The sequence below is a fragment of the Rhipicephalus sanguineus genome, chromosome 1 (assembly GCF_013339695.2).
Source record: "Rhipicephalus sanguineus isolate Rsan-2018 chromosome 1, BIME_Rsan_1.4, whole genome shotgun sequence".
NCBI classification, from domain to species: Eukaryota; Metazoa; Arthropoda; class Arachnida; order Ixodida; family Ixodidae; genus Rhipicephalus; species Rhipicephalus sanguineus.
The window spans coordinates 337,780,704-337,800,076 of record NC_051176.1 but is presented as its reverse complement, the minus strand read 5'-3'; the positions used below and the strand labels follow the sequence as shown (position 1 = coordinate 337,800,076).

At 44.8% G+C, this 19,373-nt stretch overlaps 1 protein-coding gene across 1 annotated transcript; it reads right to left on the bottom strand.

Annotated features, from left to right (window-relative positions):
* Window positions 1-8,604: 8,604 nt before the first annotated feature.
* LOC119379586 (superoxide dismutase [Cu-Zn]) lies at window positions 8,605-16,926 on the bottom strand (the record flags this gene model as incomplete). Its single annotated transcript, XM_037648889.2, is given in 2 exon segments — window positions 8,605-9,345; window positions 16,809-16,926. Coding segments are annotated over 2 exon segments (226 nt in total), but the record flags the coding sequence as incomplete, so codon positions are not given.
* Between the last annotated feature and the right edge of the window lie 2,447 nt (window positions 16,927-19,373).

The following is a 19,373-nucleotide window of genomic DNA, read 5'->3' as shown; positions in this document are numbered from 1 at the left end:
ATGGTTTTGGCACGTAAAACGCTAGAAATGATTCAAGACATCGTACCTTTATCCTGAAAAAACTGGGAGGAAACTTAAGCTTCGCTTTAAAGAGTGCAGCGCGAGAGTTTTATCGAGCCCCGTTGGCAATGTGCTTTTTATTAGCATTCCATGGTTCACTCCTCGGTGGATACCTCAACCGTGTCTTGAGGAAGAAACGTCTCTCCGCGGGACATTGGCCGTTGTAAGCTCACCTGAGGCGCCTACTGCAAGTACACTGCACATTCTGTTGACGCTGTGGCTGGTGTTCCTGCTGCTGCTGATGATGTTGAAGAATTGTGAATTATTGCTGAGCCCTTTGTAATGGAACGACACCATTAAGACTCCCCCTCGCTACGCAATTAGCATGGTGCGATGCCTGGTGCGATTGTACGGTTCTGCACACGCAATATCATATCTGTTAACGGCACTCCGCGCCCGAAATAACGCCTGTATCGCGTGTTTTTCCGAAGCAGTTTCAAACGCTGGCCTGCCTCCGTGGTAGAATAAATGACTGCCACGCATGTCTCGGCTTCATACCGGATCGAACCCAGGCTATATTTTAGCCTGTTATACAGGCTCAAATATTTATTGCCGTTGCGTGTTAGAAAACAATTGTACTTCGCTTTTATTCATTCCCACCTAACATATTGTCACCTAGTATGGGGTACGTGCAACAAGACGGATGCTGAACGTGTTTCCTCTCTACAAAAAAGGAGCCTAAAAATGACTTCTTCCCATCCTCCCCCATCAACTGACTCTCTCTATAAAACTCTGAACGTACCACCATTCTCGGAGTTATATCAGCTTTGTTTGGCAACAATGATTTTCTGCGAATTCAAACACGATCGTACCATGTTCTCAAACAAATATCTAAACAGACAAGTGGCATATGACCTTCGCGCTATTTCACTGACGGGATCAAGACCAAGAACTAATTATGGTACTAAAACTATAGATTATCAGATTATTTCATTGTTGAATGCATACACATCCCTAATCTAATTGGCCAACCAGAACTCAAGTATGTCTCGTTTTAAAAAACAAGTAAAGCTACTTTTCCTGCCTCCTTGAAATATACAATTATTTTGCTATGAACGCGAAAATTATGTAATTTTGTATATTTGTATAACTTCATAAAATTGTTAAACCCGAACAATGTAAACTTTGTATAATTTTTGTCCCATGTGTTTTTTACTGTTCATGTTGTTTATATAAGTTGTGCAATGAGCATTGTAATTATTTTCTCTGGATTGGCTCCTAGCTGTCCGACGTGTAAGTCCGGGGTGAAAGCCTCGTCAGGAGACATACGAGTCTCCTTTTGCCTTGCCTCGTGGACATATTTCATGTTATGTAACTATGTCCGAAATAAACTGAAACGGAAACTGAAACTGAATTATTAAATTTTGCACCCATCGGGATTTTTCGCTCACGGACAAAGCCGCCGGCGCCGACGACACCGCATTTTCTGCGACACGGGCTCCTTTATTCTACCGCGTTATCACGTTTACGCTATCACGGGAAATCACGTGATAACGTAATAACTTTATTACGTTAATGTTGCGCCGCTGCACGAGTCTGAGTTACATAACCCGGTTACAAATTGCTACCAAAAGTCATAAACAATTATAGAATGTCTGGATGGCTCACGCGCGGTATGGCTTACGGGCCACAGGCCACCTTATTCACCTGTCCGCGCTGCGCTTTAAAGTGATGTCCATGTTTCCCTCACTTTCTGAGAGGAAGGAATCGGGGAAGCCAATGGCCTGCATATCTAGCAAGACTAGATTCGCCTGCAACCAACATCATCCACGCCTTCCCTCACGACAATTGTGTAGATGTCTTTGTGCACGCTATTGTCCATGTCAGATTGCCCAAAAGAATAATTCGTTGTATTACTCATACTGTATTCCTTGCTTAGTCATGGACAGCTCAAAGTATACCTGGCCGGACCAAACGGGTCGTGAAACGGATGCCCTCATCCTGTGATAAACTTCTCTTGTACTAAAATAACAAACGCTGTGCTTTTCTGGTGCAGCACATTTATTTCACACTTGTGAAGTGCCTACAAAAGGACACACTCGCCGTCTTCAGTCAGTGCTTCGCTGCCTCCGAATTGCTTGGTTTGGAATAGCCGAAGTACAGTCCGCTACTCGCTGACATGGTGTTTTTCTGACCATAACCGTATGGTCAGTGTGCCTTAGCTATAGGTGAAACGCCTTCTTCCAACAGCCGAAGGAGTTTTGTGCGCTGGACCTCGTTAGCACACGATGTAGGGGCCACTCACAAGTGTACACGGACGGGGATGTGTACGCATATTCAGATAGCTTCGCAGTAGCTTTCTCTATACCCCCTTTATAATGTCATTGCCTGGTCAATTCGATAGCTCGGTTTCATCTACAAACGCATGGACTCCACCAACTAGAGATGCGTCGGTGTCTCGTGCCACGACTATCTGAGCATTGAGGTCACCTAATCTCTGCTGCACTTATTAGATCTTCGGCAAAAAGTGTTTACACAGAACTCTATAAGAAAACACTGCATAACTGAAATAGAACTTTTGCAAAGAGAACTTGCCACCGCGATGCAAATGACGTCGTACGCACGTCCTAATGACCGACGACATTTTTTCTTGCGTGTGTTTCAAAACGACAGTTGTGTTGGTCTTTCTTTTGTACTAGTGGCATCTGAAATGCGTGCGATTATTATGTGTATACGTACGTATACACTCTGCATTTATCGTTTAGGCTCGTGTTTTCTTAATACAAATTTTTTGTGAGTGCAGCGATTGTGCGTGCCTTCTCTACCCTCGTGTTTTGTTCTCCTAAGCTATACAGCTCGAAATAGTTAACGTTTACGAACTCGCCCAATCTTCTATTACGCCTTTTCGAATAGACAGTTGAGCATTCGTAAAGCCAATGTTATTTATGGGCAATTTAGCACAATGAATTTCTTGAATATTGGCACTTTTCATAATTGTAGAAAAGGTCAAAATCATCAAGTGTTGCATGAGTGTACAGGTAATGCGCAGGCTGCGGAACACTAAAGACAAGTTGGAAATTTCAACGCGCATACAACATGCATCACTTGCAGCCTAAGACGACGCCGGCTGTCGGTTTTCATTTGCGTAATATCCTGAGCCCTAAAGAAATGGCAGATTCGACATGAGGCACATTCTGGTCGGGCTCACAATGGAAATAAATAAAAGGAGAGCGATCGTATTCAATGCATGGTTGCACGTTTCAAAAAGCCTTCACATTTTATGTAAAGCCTTCACCAACAGATTGTTCATGCATCATCTAACAGCTCGTTAGCGAGCCCAGAAACTGTGTACTTTAGGGTAAGGTGGGGCAAGATGCGACAAATATTTGCAACTAGTATATATTTTTTAAAATGTCATTCGGTACCTTAAAACAAAAGAACAGGAACTCTTTGCTGGGTACAAGGCATGCGGTACAAAAACATCGCCATATTCACGCAGTTCGAAAGCTTAAGCAAAAAAAGTAATTAAATCAGAAATGCCGCAAATGTCTAATATTTCTGCAACCTGCGGGGCAAAGTGACACGCAGCGTGGGGCAAGGCGAGCGAGATTAAAAAGTTTAAGTAGTTTCTTCCTAGCAGGAAACTCACTTGAAGCTCATTCTTTCAGTACCCTCGCAGTCTTCATGAACCCGCTCTTTTGCAATCTCCGCGCTCAATACAAAGAGAGCCTGGCGCTGTGGTGCTCCACAACTGCCTGGAGACCTAGCGCTACCAGGCTTTCTTTAAGATCTATGACCCGCTTTTCTTTTCCGTACGATAAAACTTGTTCCGATTGCGACATACATGTTGAAACGCTCGGTTGGGAAATTCGATTTCCTGACGCGTCTCTGGAGGCCTTGGGGGCATCGAACAACCTCGCAGCAGCAACGCTGGAGTAACGATGATAATAATGTGGATGATGATGATGATGATGATGATGATAATAATTATGATGATGACTATCCAAGAAATATGAGCACTTAAGCACCTATAGAAGGACTGGCCGAGAACCGGGCGGATATATATGATCTTAAATATCTCAATTCCCACTGAAGTGGAAAAACTTTTGAACAGGGGCGTCGATCAGGGGCGTCCAGTGACACCCCAATTCAAGAATTTTTCATCTCTTCAATCTTCAATCTTACCCTGAACTTCTCCTTTACATAAATTTGCTACACTGGGACTGATAACGCCAAAGACAGTGAATAGTAGTAAATATCAACTTTAGACTCTTGTCCTCAAGAGTTTCAAGTGGATATTTCACGACGCTTTCACTCCAAAAATCTCCACATAATTATTTTATTGTACGTCTGCACCATATTAAACAAAAAAACGTAATATATAGCATGAGTTTACAAAGTACTCGCTTAGTAAGAAACTTCTGTTGCCCGTTCAACGACTTTTTGTCGCGTTTCGTCCCTTTCCAATGCCACTATTAGGAAAAATTGCCCCGCTAGCCCACGGCTATTCTAAAAATAGACTTGCGAGACGATTAAACTAGTGGTACAGAGAAATGATATAAATACTTACGATGCTGTACTAACGCTGGAGTACCCCCATGCATGGCTCCGAAAATTTCAGCGAGAACAATTCCACCCCTTTCTTGCGCGTCACGAATTCACTGGCAACAACTGTGCATTCTTTCCCGTATGAATTCTTTAAACAATCGCGTAGTTTCTCATCAAAAGAAAAGGACAAATATCGGCACTTGTCGATGAAAGGTCTCTTTGTCGAGACCTCGAGTGAGGTCTCGACAAAGAGTCATTCCACTGTAAGAGAATTTACTCAATTTGCTGACAATGTTTAATCCTCATTGACACCTGCGACTAGCGCCGGTCGCGTGACCAAGTTAGTCGCAAAGCGACTGCTTTGACTCAGTCGCTCGCTGCTCAACTTATCAGTCGCACGACTGCAATCACAAACCTCTGAACCATTACATGAGAAGGAATATGCTTCATGATGTCAGTTTACTTTACGGGGCAATGGCAATGCGAACCATATGGGAGCAGACGTGAATTCTGTGCGGCGATGTGTGTAAGTCGCACGCAGGTGTGAACATCGGTTGCCTTGAGTCGCTTTTTGGTCGTCAGTCGCAGATGGTCGCGCGGCCGGTGCAAGTCGCAAGTATGATTAAGCCTCTACATAATGAGATCAATATACCCTGCTGGGAAAGAATCACAGACAGGTGCAGATATTTTGCGATATAAGCGGCGGTTGATCTGCCGATGACAAGGCTCTTCGGAAATGTCGACTCAGCTTTAGGCATCCGTTATTCCACCACTGTTGATTGACTGAGTCGAATGATGTTTGTTTGGTTTACATTCAATTTCTTTCCCGTGAAATACAGCGCTGCGACTGCGCAGAACGCTATCGAGGACGCACACTGTCATGACAAGTTTAACGAGCACATTCCCCGCTCCATAACTTGATGCATTGCTTCATGTCTTCCTGTTTTCGATGAAAGTGCGAACATGTCTGACAGACAGTACCTCATGCCGCTGCATTAAAAATGTGCGTGAGCACAGGCAGAAGGTGGCCACTTCAATGGTGAATGTTCGTGTCATTCTGCAAAACCAATGAATGCGTACACCTTACGTCGTCCAAATTTTCAAATTTTTGAAATGAACAAAAATTGAAGAACATGAGGTCTCGCTGTGGTAAATCCTATAGAGTCAGTATACACAAAAGTATATAGACGAATCGACAGTTTATTTCACTGCTCTGACTTTTGCCGAAAATACGCAATTACCACAAAAACTTTAAATTCAGGCCAATCATAAGGATGATACGTGACATCTAGATGGCCTTCTGGCTCCATCTGAATGGCCCCAATTGTCAGGTTTATGTTTGGACATTAACTTTATAGGGATACATAAAGCGATGAAGAGCTATAAAAAGCTTAGGTAAGGGTGGAGAGTATCTGGAGTATTAATATTTACTTAACAAGGCTTCGACGGGGGCTAGTTGGTATGACATATCTCTTTTGCTGCGCTATACTGAAACACGAGGACAAAACAAGAAGACAGGACACATATGCGTCATGTCTTCTCGCTTTGTCCTCGTGTTTGAGTATAATGCAGCAAAAGAACAATATTTACTTAATCTTAATTTTTTGAAGCTGCGACTCCCATGAGGCCTATCAGAGGAATTTGAGCGTAAAAGATGAAGCATCGCCAAGTCTGTCAGTCTCTCTTGTTTCGTGTATCTGCGCTGTTGCCTGCTATGAAGCCAAGCCAAGAAGCTAAGTTTACAACCTTTTAATGAAGTAAACATTTTGACACATGCACGTCGTTCACAAACTACAAGAAGAACAAAAGAAAAAAAAAGACTTGCACACAACATGTCCATATATCATGAAGCCACTACAAATAAAACGTTGTTCAACATGTATTATAAGTTCCATGAAGGGTAGTGGTATGTCTCAGCGCGCATATCAATGAGGCAGCACAGTCCGATATTAAGCTTATTCAAGAATGGATTTGAAGGGTGTTGCGGGGCCCGTTGAACTTTGTGACTCACCTTTTGTTGCTAACATTCCGGCGGAGGACAGGTAGTTATTTGACGAATCATAATGACTTGAGGGTACGAGGCTTAAAAAACCTTTGAGCATTCAACAAAGCAACGCTAAAAAAGGGGCAGAGTTCTCATGAATCTAGGTTGAAAAGAAAAACCTTTCGTTTTCTTTTAAACCGATTCTCTTCACTGATGGCAGATTTTGAGTGTGTCTTGTAATAACCCAGTTTTTATTTTGGACCTTGTTCCATCTGTGGCACACACACACACGCACTCATACACACACACACACACACACACACACACACACACACACACACACACACACACACACACACACACACACACACACACACACACACATATATATATATATATATATATATATATATATATATATATATATATATATATATATATATATATATATATATATATATATATATATATATATATATATATATATATGCCACGACATATTAGCACTAAAATGAAGCCGTAGATACTTACTTTGCTCTAGCCGCTGTAGCCGAGTAATTGTAGTTAAACGGAGAAGAAGATAAGCTTTTTTTATGATACGTAACAACGGCTTCATTAAGGTTGATGCTTTTTTGCCATTTTTCATACCATACAAAGAAAGTACAAAAGTTGTAGTTGGATTGTGCTTATTAGAGGTATAAATGATCCATACAAAACACAGTCGCCAGCATGCACGTGTATCTTAGTATAAACTGGAAGGGAAAAGTAATTAATGTAGAGTCAGAAAAAATGGGGCCTGAGAACCAAACCTTACTTTAAGTACCCCTGAAGACACAATTGCTATTGTACATATGAATGAATCGAAAAAAAATGTGTTAGATGCGGTTTTAAGAAATCCGACTATTGAGTTACCTTAGTTAGGATTGTTTACTGTGATGTTGGTTATGAAGAGAACTTTCCTGAGTTCATGGGAGGATGTAAAAAGCTCAGAATACTGCCCACTCCACCGGTAAGCACATTCTCCTACAAGTCTTCACAAAAATATAGCATTCAGGTTCAATTTTCCTGTAATAAGCTGCCAATTAGTGTTATTCCGTATTTATTTCAATGAATTCTAGTCAACATAAAAGTGCGGGTTACGTGTTCAGAGATTTTGAGCTAGGTGGTTCAATGAAAAATAAATGCCCACTACACTGAATTATTTCATGCTGCACTTTTATCAGTGTACTTGAACTTCCATACGAGTGTTTTTAGGAGCTTGCTCGCCAAGCTTCTTATGCTCGCGCCTTGTCCATCGGCGGCGTGTGCACTCTCATTGGTCCCGCCAAAAGTTGATAGGCGCAAGTGCGCTCTCTCCGGTGATTTCAAGAATGCTCACTAGATGGCGTGTCGCCGCTGAAGGTGGCGCCCACCACCCTCGGCGCGTGGGTTAATTAGATAGGTGACCTTGAGGACCGCCCCTCTCGTTTGGCGCTCGCGTTTGGCATGCTTCCTTTCTCTTCGCCGAAGCTCACTCAGTGAACACTCATCGTTGCCACTCCGCTGCATGAACACCCCAGGCAAGGCAGCAGCGCGGCGGGCTCGCAACGCAGCTGCAGCTCGGGCTCGCCGCCAATACCCTGCGGTGAGAGCCCGGGAGGCCGAAGCGAAGATGGCTCGCCGTCAAGCAAACCTGGAGCTGTGGGCCAGCGAAGAAGAAGAGAAGCGGACGCGCCGTCAAGCGGACCCTGCGGGGAGTGGTCGCGAAGCAGAAGCAGCACGGAAGCGACGGCAAGAGAACCCCGAAGTGCGGGCGCGGGATGCCGCGGCTAAGCATTAAAAGCGGTCGCTGCCTGAGGTTGGCGGCGCCGACGCGCGCTTCAAGCGCGATTTCCTCGACCACACGTTCGGCCACAGCTGCACAACTTTGTCACGTCTATATATGATGGTAGAGGAATGTGTACGGAGGATTCGCGGGTTGCCCGATCATCTCCGAGCAAATTCCTCTAACATCATTCACTTCGTGGATATCGCGGTGATTTTTTTAATCTATGCTGCAGGCACTATACTAAAATTACGAATACTTCGTTTTCTTGCGTCATTGCACGATTCAGATATAATTTATTTATTCCAATTTCCTTCATTTTGTTCGTGATTTATATTTATCTGAATCCTTGTATATGTTGGTATTTTTTGAAGTCACTGTGAAATCCCTCCAAAGCTTCATGTACACTACGATGAAATCGTCGTGGCTCCTGTGGTATTTTTTTTTTAATTTTTACTGATAAGTTGCCATATTAAATAGACTAGACGCCTCTGAGCTGAGACCGCCCAGCCAAGCGCACAAGGCACAAAACTTGTATTTGGCGCAGAAATACACTTTTTATTCTAATTGATTTCTGCTAGGCAATCGCGATTCACTTTGACATCGATTCACTCTGACGATATGAATCAACCCATTAAGGAAGCAGAGTCAGCAAAATATACCAAGTGACACAACAACACTTTAGAGCAACACAATCCGTTTTGTTTTACATTGAAACCGCACCTTGACATACACCTGCAAACATCATTGCTGTGATTTTTTTTTCATCGGGGTAATGTAAAGAGGTGTGCGTGCTAACCAAGAGATGACTTCTTCAGCTCAAGACATCTGCAAGGTCAACAGCTCTCGATTATTTCCTATCATGCCTTGTACACATATTATAGTACTGTGCCAAATCTTTCTATTCGGCGATGCCAATGACGCAACAGGCTATTCGACTTCCAGAATGTCCGGTTGTGAGGCTGTCCGAAAAGTTCCCGCGGCCGAGATCATCCTTGTCTTGGTGCACCTGGAACATTATTTAGAGATAACGAAGAAACCAATGTACATATTCTGACAGTACAGAGTGCTACTATGGCAAAAAAGCATCTTTATTTTCACACTTAAGGGTCCCTGAGAACGTAGGTGACAAATTACGCAAGCGGTTTAACTATCAACTGGAGTAAATCATTCGCACCATAATTTAAGCGAAGCCCTCTGTATCGAGGGGGCTACGCACGAATAAATGTTATCATCCTCCCAAGCCGTGCTTTTTTTCCGCTCAACATTGTTGAGATATAGGGGCTATGTTACGGCCATCTGCGACAATCCGCCGGTGCGCCGTACATCGCGGAGTGAAGGCTCAGAGTTGTTCTGGTTGATCTCTGCACGACCAGGTGTCGCCACTGAGCCGGGAGCTCGCGCTCCCTCCTGAGATACAAACGCTAAAGGGCCAATCAAGTAGGTCGTACGAGTTACTTACCAAATAAATAGCACATGCGAAAACAACGGCGGATGAAAACTCGGCATGTCCCGCGCGTTGCGATCTGTATAGCAATGTTCGTGTTTTAAAACATTTTAATAATTTGCAAGCCTTACGTGGAGCGCTTCAGTCGGTATTTCAATGGTTCCGAAGGCCCGACGCTACCAGTTGAAACCGTTTCAGGACCCGTTTAGGTATCCGGGAACATAGGTATGATGTGTATGCACAGCACTTCGACATTGCGAGAAGCGCCGTCCCTAAGTGTAAGTCAGACAAAAAGTTTCACCGCAAGCGCGATGCAATGAATGCGATAGCAACAAATTGTAATGTTATACGAAGTAAGGCTGGCATCTAACTCTTTTGGATGCGATCTCGTATAACTCCACCAAACCAGGTGTAAGAAAATACGGCCGCTCCAGGGAGAGAAGCGGCTTCCGTGCAGTCTATTCGCGTCGAGAGCACAGCACGCATAAGTGTATACGAGCCGTTTGCTGATTGATGCCTGCCGAGACAGCGCGCGCGCCAGCGATCGCGACCGCGATCTTATAATCAAAGTTGACAGTTGCTGCTCAAGTGACACAGCCCCACCCCCTCTCTCCCATCCCCTGGCGTCCCTTCATGCTCTTACAAGATGGGCGGGCGTTTGCTCTCTCCTTGAGGAGCCGTCGACGGTAGGCCTCGCACGCACGCTGACGTTATCGCCGAAGCCTAGTAAGTTGGGTCAGTTGGTAATAGTTCACGGTGTAATAGCGAAAAAAAAAAAACGGACGAGAACAGAAAACAGCACAGGGCCGCCTCGTCTCATCTCTGCTTCAGACGTGTTCGCCGCTACTGCTCGCGCGCTTTTACCCGAGGGTAGAACATGCAATGCATGGAGTGATCTCGTCGATTTGTACTTTATACGAAACATGACGGTGAAGGCGACGGCAAAAACCTGTCGATAATTGCTATCGCAATAAAATTAGCGTGCACTGGAGGAGCGATGCTAAACAGTCAGTGGAGTTGATGGGCACCTAGGTAGTCCTGGCTACCTAGGTGCCCATCAGTTTTCCAAATTTTGTTTCTTTCTTCTATTTTTTTTTGTTTTTCTCTCTTCCCTCTGTTTTTCGTGTATGTCTTTGTCTCTGCTTATTTCTATTTGTTACTCTCTCTCTCTCTCTTTATCTATTTATTTCCCTTTCTCGGTCTTTCTTTCTCTTTCTTCCCTTTCTTTCGCTCTGTATTTCTAGCTTCCTCTTTCTTTCTACCTTCTTCTCTTGTTCTCTATTTTTTTCTATCTCTTTCTCTGCTTCTCACTCATTCTCTCCTTCTTTCTCTAGCTGCCTTTCGTTCTATTTCTTTCTCTCCCTTTTATTGTGATAGCAATTAAATAGACACTCTCGGGGGGATTTTGCCGTCGCCGTCAAGCCCGAGATATGTATAAATATGCATATAAAATAAAAGCTAGAAAGCAAAACAAATCCAAAGAAAGAATTACCGAATCCCACCACCGGGATTCGAACTTGCGACACCCCTCTCCGCAACGCACTGCGTTAGACAATTCGGCGACACGCCATTGGTTCTTTAGCATGCTAACGGCGAGCTATTTATACACACCCTTTGCCGCTCGAGGTACGCAGAGCTCGTAGGCGCTTCAGCGTGTGCAGCATCACGTGCGAGATTGCCCGAAGGGCGCGCTTTAAATGAACGCTCCTACATTTAGCTTCAGTTTGAAAACTGCCCTTGAGACGCGCACTAAAAAGTGGCCCATTTCTGTACCCACTCGTGATGTAGAACGCCGGGTAAACAACGCGCCGAACGCCACTGGGCGGCAGCAGACGCGGAGGGGTCACTCCACGTGCCGCACTTTTCAAGAAAAAACAATATCTAAGAGCGTTGGGTTGTATCGCGCTGCTGAAACACGGAGAAGTAACAACTGTGGCAGTTGTTTGTTCGCGCTCGCCCCGCGTATACCTGCGCGTTCTTTTCGAGCATCCAATTCCTTGTGTTTGAGCAGCGCGGGCAGTGTCGAGCTCTGACCGTTCTTAGTTCACGCTCGTCCTGTGTGCACCCTTTGCGCTTGAGCAGCGCGCTCCAAGTATCGAGCTGCTTGCCGTTCTATCGTGTGACATTCTAATTTGTTCATATCGCATGCAGTGATCCGCCCTCGCGGCGAAACTGTGACTTTTCTATGATATGCTTTACTCTCTCCTCTCCTCCTTTCCCCCTTCTCACCCTCTCATTCCTTTCCCACTCTCTTGCCATGCTATACTAAGAAGGCTGTGGTATGCTCTGCCAGCGTGCCTGGATAGCCGAGTGGTTACGATGCTCGCCTTCGGATGGTGGGTACGGGGTTTCGAATCCCGCCTCCTCAAAAAATTTGTTTTCGCCAAGAATTTCTCTGTTTCTATTTCGGTGTATATCTTTCTTTCTCTACATTGACAAATGTAGGTGTACTGTATGAAAAATTTTGTTTATGAGGATTATGTGGTTTGTTTTAATTATGGAATAGTATTGAATGCCGTTCTGTTAAACTGTGTAATTGACCTGTCTGTTTAATGTTTAAGCACTGGACCGGAAACTAGCCTTACTTGGCTATCGGTCCAGATAATTGTATAAGTGTGTTTGTGTAAAGAACAATAAAGCACTTCACTTCACTCTGTGCACGTTCTGTCACCCATTAGAGTTATCAGAATAGTGCGCCAGACAAATCGGCGCACGTATTCAGCGAGCGAAGCAGATAATGAAGGAGAGGAAGAAGAAGACGAAGAGAGCGCGTGCCGGTTCGTGATGATCATAGATTTTGTTCAAAGATAACGGACTGAGGCTCGGCTTCCCTAGATTTAGCGCATTTCTCGCCTCTTTAACGCTATATTTCATCTGGTTACCAGCGATATTTTTAGCGCTGTGAAAGAACAATTGGTCACCTTTACAAAACCGCAAAGTTCGCAAACTTCCTTTAAAAATTAATTTCTAGGATACGCTATATTCGTAACAGATCATAAAAGGCCACCAAAATCGACTCTAAGACGTATGGACTCTGTGATCATGATAAAGTGGCAGTAGCCTGCGCTCATGGAGACCATCAGCTGTAGATAATCACGCCGAGGCATTGGCGTGTCACAATGTGCGCACAAAATGAACGTTTCAGTGCGATAGTAATTATATGGACTACCTCGGGGGGGGGGGGGGGTTTGCCGTCGCCGTCATGTTCCATAGAAAGTCCAAATTGATAACATTGTTCCACGCATCCTATGTTCTACGCGCGAGTGCTACAGAAGAGCGCGGTTGAAGCAAAGGTGAAACGAGCTGGCCATCTCCGTCGCACGAAGGACGCATGCGATAATATCCTCCTGCGTGCGAGGCCTGCTGTAGATGGCTCCTCAAGTAGAGAGGAAACACCCCGCCTGCCGTTCGTCAGGAAAACGAGCATGAAGGGGCGCCGGGGCGGGGGGGGATGCGTCGCTGGAGCAGCAGCTTCGAAATTCGATTATAAGGACGCTGTCGCGAGCGCTTGTGCACGCGCTATCTCGAAAGACCTACAAAAACGGCTCGTACACCCTTCTACGTGCTGTGCTCTGACCACTTACTTCGCGTTGAGACGTCAGGCAGCAAGAAAACCGCGTCTCCCCCTGGAGCGGTCGTATTCGCTTACAGCAGCGTTTTGTACAGTTACAGGAGCTCGGATCCAAAAGAGTTAGCTGCTAGCCTTTCATCATATGACATTTCAACTTGTTGTAATCGCATTTCGCTCTTACGGCGAAACTGGCTTACTGTGCGTCTGCAAGCGCAAAGGCGCAATACATTATCAAATGTTATTTCAATAAATTTTGTGGTATGGTTCAGACCGGCTGAATATGAATATGTATTCTCCGCATCAACTGCCAAAAAGTGTGCCTATAGGCGTGTACATGCCTCAGCTTCATTCTATGAGTAACGAATGAAATCTGGCGTATGCTTTCCGTTCTGTGGCTGTAGCTATAATGAAACGACTAAAAGGTGTGGGCAACGTCAACGTCTAACTACGAGAAAACCAGCGACAATGGAAGACAATGACCGATTCTCAAACCTTGTAGTGCGTGCACTCAGTAGCAGTGCGAGTCAGCGTTGTTTAACAATGCAACCAAACAGTGACACTGAGTCATGAACAGAAACCTAATCTCAGTGGCATTTGACAATAACAAGATCAATTTCATGTGGGCCAGCCCACCGGCTATCTCCTTATAAGCAATAAGGCGATCGAATTTTTCAAACACATGCACAAGCGATGACCACATTGCCTTACCTATCTTGCTTCCTCTCTTCGTTTATTTTAGCTGCTATAATGGGACGTGCGCGCTCACATTAACGTTTGCCTCTTGCGCAGCAAACATTCACTTGAGAGTCAGTGCTGCCGTGGGCGCTTCTCTGTCGTTTGCATCGTTTGCCGCGTTGGTTGGTAACGATATCTATCGGCTTGATCACGCGAATCTGAATACATTTACTTAGCTGTTTGGAGCATTTAAAACCTGGTACTGCGCTGAGCACCCAGACGCCTCAAAAGCTCACAACGTAGGATTTGACCTGTACAAAATACACGCAGTAATTATAGCGATGTAAATAATATAGACAAGGTCGCGTCACAAAATTTCGTTGCCCTTGTGAAAATGCCAGCAACAGGAATATACGTAGGCACTACGTGGTCAAAGCCCGTCTTTGTGTTAAGAGATGTCCTGTGTTCTGTTGGAACGTTCAAGCTAACATTAAATTATAAAAGGAGCGCAGGATTTTAAGCTTCGTCATGTGCTTTTTTTCTTTCTTTATGTGCATTAACAAAATTAATGGTTCTTTCACCCTGTTGGTGAAATTGCCATTATTTTTACTTGACGCCTACATATAAAACACGTTGGCGCAAATCTATTATGTTATAATACGTTACCGAATCATGAATACAGCCACGTTATGCTGAATCGCTACATTGAATTAGAAAAGAAAGAAAAGCGATATCGCAGCAAAATTTTGCGAAAACAGCGCGAGTTTCCTGTGAATTTAGTGACATGCTCGAAGTCACACAGTCGAGCCACACACCATCATAAGTCGTAGCCAAACCACCCCGTTAAGATTTGAAAATTTAAACATTCTTTGATAAGCGATCAATGGTTTTCTCTCAGATTCATTCGCAATTTTTTGTATCCCTGTTATCACCCATTTCCTTAGAATGTGGCGCCAAAATGATTTTGTAAGTGGAAATTATAATATAAAATTTAGTTAATAAATTAAAAGATAGATGATGTCGTTAGTTAATGATTTAGTACTTGCAAGTGTAGTTCTTACTCACATATATTTTCGAGGACTCTGGTTTGTATATTAGCCGCACTCCATTTATTGTGCATGACAGTGATCTAATCTCTTTTCGTAAGATTGATTGAACCACTTTCGTAAACTTAATTAGTAACTTCCCTACAGTCTTGGTACCCGCCACGGTGGTCCAGTGGTGAATGTGCTCGACTGCTGACCCGCAGGTCGCGGGATCGAATTCCGGCCGCGGCGGCCTGCATTTTCGATTGAGACGAAAATGCTAGAGGCCTTTTTGCTTAGATTTAGGTGCACGTTAAAGAACCCCAGGTGGTCAAAATTTCCGGAGCCCTTCACAACGGCGTCTCTCATAATCATATCGTAGTTTTGAGATGTTAAACCCCAACAATTATATTAATACAGTCCTGGTGTCATGGAAATTTATGAACTCGGAAACTATCCCCTCATAGCCCAGAGCAACCCGTATTCGGGCACATGAATCACAGATGCTCTGAAGTCACAAGGCCATGTTTATTCAATAAAAGATAAACTGTCGTTTTACGTGCAAGAAACGGGATATAATTACGTGGTTGTGACGCTGAAGAACGCACCAGTTAAACAGTTTAAGATTCAACTGCTTCTTGGGTGAACCTGCGCCCCGGGGCAGTATTTTGAGGCGATCATTCTAGGAGATATCGCCATAATGTCGCTTTCAATGCGCGTCGATTAGCTGGCCGGGGAAAGGCGGACAATTGGTCGCCTCACTCATAAGGCACACGATATTACATGTCACTTAAAGCGACACTGTCACCGGAAGTGATCATTTCAGAATATCCGACCCCGGCAAAGAGAGCAACACATGGTACAATAGCGGCGAGTACTGTCGGCGGTTGTCGAGGATCTGCTCTGCGAATTATACTCATGGGCTCTTTGTACATGAGTCACGGTTCATTCCGGTACACAACAGCTGGTGACCACATGATTCTGAGGCACGCCGGAGTGAAGGACTACGGATTATTTTAGCCATCTGAGTTTACTTAAGGCCCATCTTAATCCAAGTACATGGGACGGCTGTTCTTTCATTTTGCACCCGTCGAAATGCGAGCGCTGTAGCCCTGGAATCGAGCCCGCGTGTTCAACTTTAGCATTGCAACGCCTTAGCCGCTAAGCTGTAACGGCGAGTGAGTTTAGCGCACTTTCAGTTATTTAAATTACCGTTGTCCTTGCACCAACCACTCTGACATCAGAACACATGTGATACGCGCGCCCAAGCACTTGTTGATAATTTCCATTAAATAAAAAAAATATTCAGGTCAAATAAATCTGGTTCGCGGGCGTGACACACAAGGGATGAAGGTTTAAATAACGCTTTGTAAGAGGTGGAAGCAAAAGCTGGAACACAGTCCTACTCTCCTTTTGATTGCGCACTTGTTGGCGGCGCCATGATACTTGCCTATTTCCCAGCCACATGTAGCGTGGCGAACATTATATTTACCCATTTGTTAATTATTAGGTTTATTATAAAGCGTTACCTGAATATTTTCGCTCACGGTACCGTTTATGCACACTAGATGTTTACCTGTTTTGTGTGGTAACTCTTGTACAGTATGATCTGGTGTGCTTTATGACTACTCATGTTCAGTACTTTCCTGTTATTATCCCCAGTGGGATCAACACTAATAGTTACTATGAGAAAATAAAAAATATAGTTAACACACAGTGACCCTCTATCATTATCAAATTATGTTGCTTCTTACCACAATGGAGCGGCCAATGATGGAAAACTCGCCGTTGAGTTGTAATTCGTGATCTGTCAGTCCAAAAACTGCAGAGCCACTGTTGTCGGCCTCTATGTTTCCCAGGTCTCCAACGTGACTAGAATAAGTGGCAGAAGAAAGAACTCGAAACCATAGAATTATTAGGGTACTTTGATGATATACCAGCTCACTTTCAGTAGACATACATATCAATGCGCCCTTCAGTCTCTTTTTGCAAAAGTAAATACAAGATAGATAAAAAATCACAATGTGGAAGCGGTGGAAGTACGAAAATACCGAGGAAGGTAAAGAAATGCACTTGTTGCGACGGAAACGGCCGTTATGCGATAACGCAGTTAACGTTAAGTGACAACGCATTTCTTGATCCTGAACTCTTATGCAGAACAAGTGCTTTATTATCTGGAGTACGGGTCGTCGCAAAAAGGTTCAGAGCCCTTGCACTGCTGTGATGATGGAAGGAAGCAAAGCCAGCGGCTGCTGCTGCACGTTCTGCAGCAGCGGCTTCACGTCCTTTTCAAGCCATTCGCGCTTGTCTGTGCGTTGGCGCTTCTTCAATTCCCGCTCTTCTTCCTCCGAGCGAACGACACACGTCCGTCATGTGGCGAACCCAAAGGGCAACTGCTGATAATAGCTATAGCGCGTACTCTGCGTCACGGGACGGGACAAAGGAGCGCAGCGATTGGTGGGAAATGCCGCCGCCGAGTATCGCGACACTTGGGAATGAGTCATCGGCGGTGGCGAGGGGCACGTGTGGCGATACTGCGAGGGGCGCCGAAAATTGTTGTTCTACACTCTTAATCAAGTCCTGGCTAAACGCATGCCCTGTAGGCGGGACGCTTCAAAACTCAGGAAAACTCCCGGCTATAGTAGGGATTTGAAAAGGGGTTAGCCGTGACAAGTGTATATAAAAACGTGCACCCTTCACCGCCGCCTTATAGACGGCCTGCAGTATTAGTGGCGCGTCGGTGTGGGCCGCGTAAGTGAGAATCCTGGTTACAGCTCAGCGTATGCTCCCGCGTGTTATAACTTGTCGGCGCGAGCGTCGGTGTATACGCATGCGCCGACAGCGTCAGCCGCAAAGGCGAGCTATACTGCGAGGAGGTATACGCATGGAGCTAACTACGCGCCCTCTCTTGCGTGCGTGAGAGAGAATAGGGGCTGCTACGCTCTCCGTTGCACTCCGCTTCTGCTGTTTTTGCGCAGAGAAAAGAAAGGAAAGAGGTAAAAACGAGAGTTCGAAGATATTGTGCGATGGGAAGGGGGTTGCGTTGTTGGCTTGTTGGCGCGAGGCGCGAGTGGTTAGTTTTAGCGCATTCCACGAGAGCGGCGGATGTTTAATAGGTTGGTGTGGTTTGTTGAGCGTGCCGCGTGAGCCGGTACTCGGCCGCCATGGAAAAATTCTTTTATCTCAATATGAAGGGGGTGTTGCGAGGACATAGCGACATCCCCTTGTCCGTGCAATGGCTAGACGCAAGCAGTTGCAGGACCACACGACGCTTTCGCGCCATTTCTGTCTCGATGGTGCGCACACTGCGCAAACAGCCCGGCGCATCGTACCCGCCTGGGTGAGTGCTCTTCTTTCTTCACATATATGCCCATACTGTTAGCGTTCACATTGTTGCATGCTTGCGCTGATATATATGAATAACGGTATTGAGCTGCCAGAATATTCTTTTGACGGCTTTTGAAATAACTATACGAGTATGTGTACGAGTAACTATACGAGTATACGAGTACTTATCTTGTTGTAATCGTCATCCGTCTATAGTCGCGCACGTGTTGTCGTGCTGGTCGCATTTATTGTGAACTCTCATACAGTTCAGAGGCTTTCGTCGCTCTTGACAGGTGTCACTGAGAAAATCACTTTGTGTTGCTTGACAAGCTGTGTAATTTTAGCTCTCGCATGTCTTCTTATCTTTCGGCTAGCAACTGTCCTCTGCATTTATGGTCAATGATACAATGCGGCAATCAAAGGAAGCATATTTTTGCTAGCAGTTGAATGATGTTAAGACATCCTTCATGATAGGTCGTTATACTTCGCATTTACATTTCTTTGATTACCTTTGGGAAGCGGAAAAGTTTTTCCGCAATCAAAAAGTAATAAAACTGCACTTACGAGCACCGAAGACGTTAGTACCGTTTCATTGGATCAGGCGCTCATAGATACGACAAGCGGCATCTCTTGTTTTTAGCAGGGAAAATCGGCAATTTGACTTTCTGAATAGCGACAGTCTTTAAAACGCATTTTTCTGCCTAATTTCTAACAAGTTTTAAAGCCAGCCTCATTCATGCTCGTGAATACACTTGCGTATTTACTGTGCCCCTTCAATGATTTCTGTGGTTTCGGGTCACATTTGCCCATTGGTCTTATGCAGTGCCAAATCAAGTGTGGACAAGTACATCAGTGCATCATGCACCAGCTGTGGTGCCTGTGAAAACAGCTGATCTCGATGAAGGTAAAGTAATGCGTTGTATGTAATTAGACGTTAGCTAGTTGATGGCATTTTTGTTCTCTCATCCATCATTTCATGCGATGCAACAGCG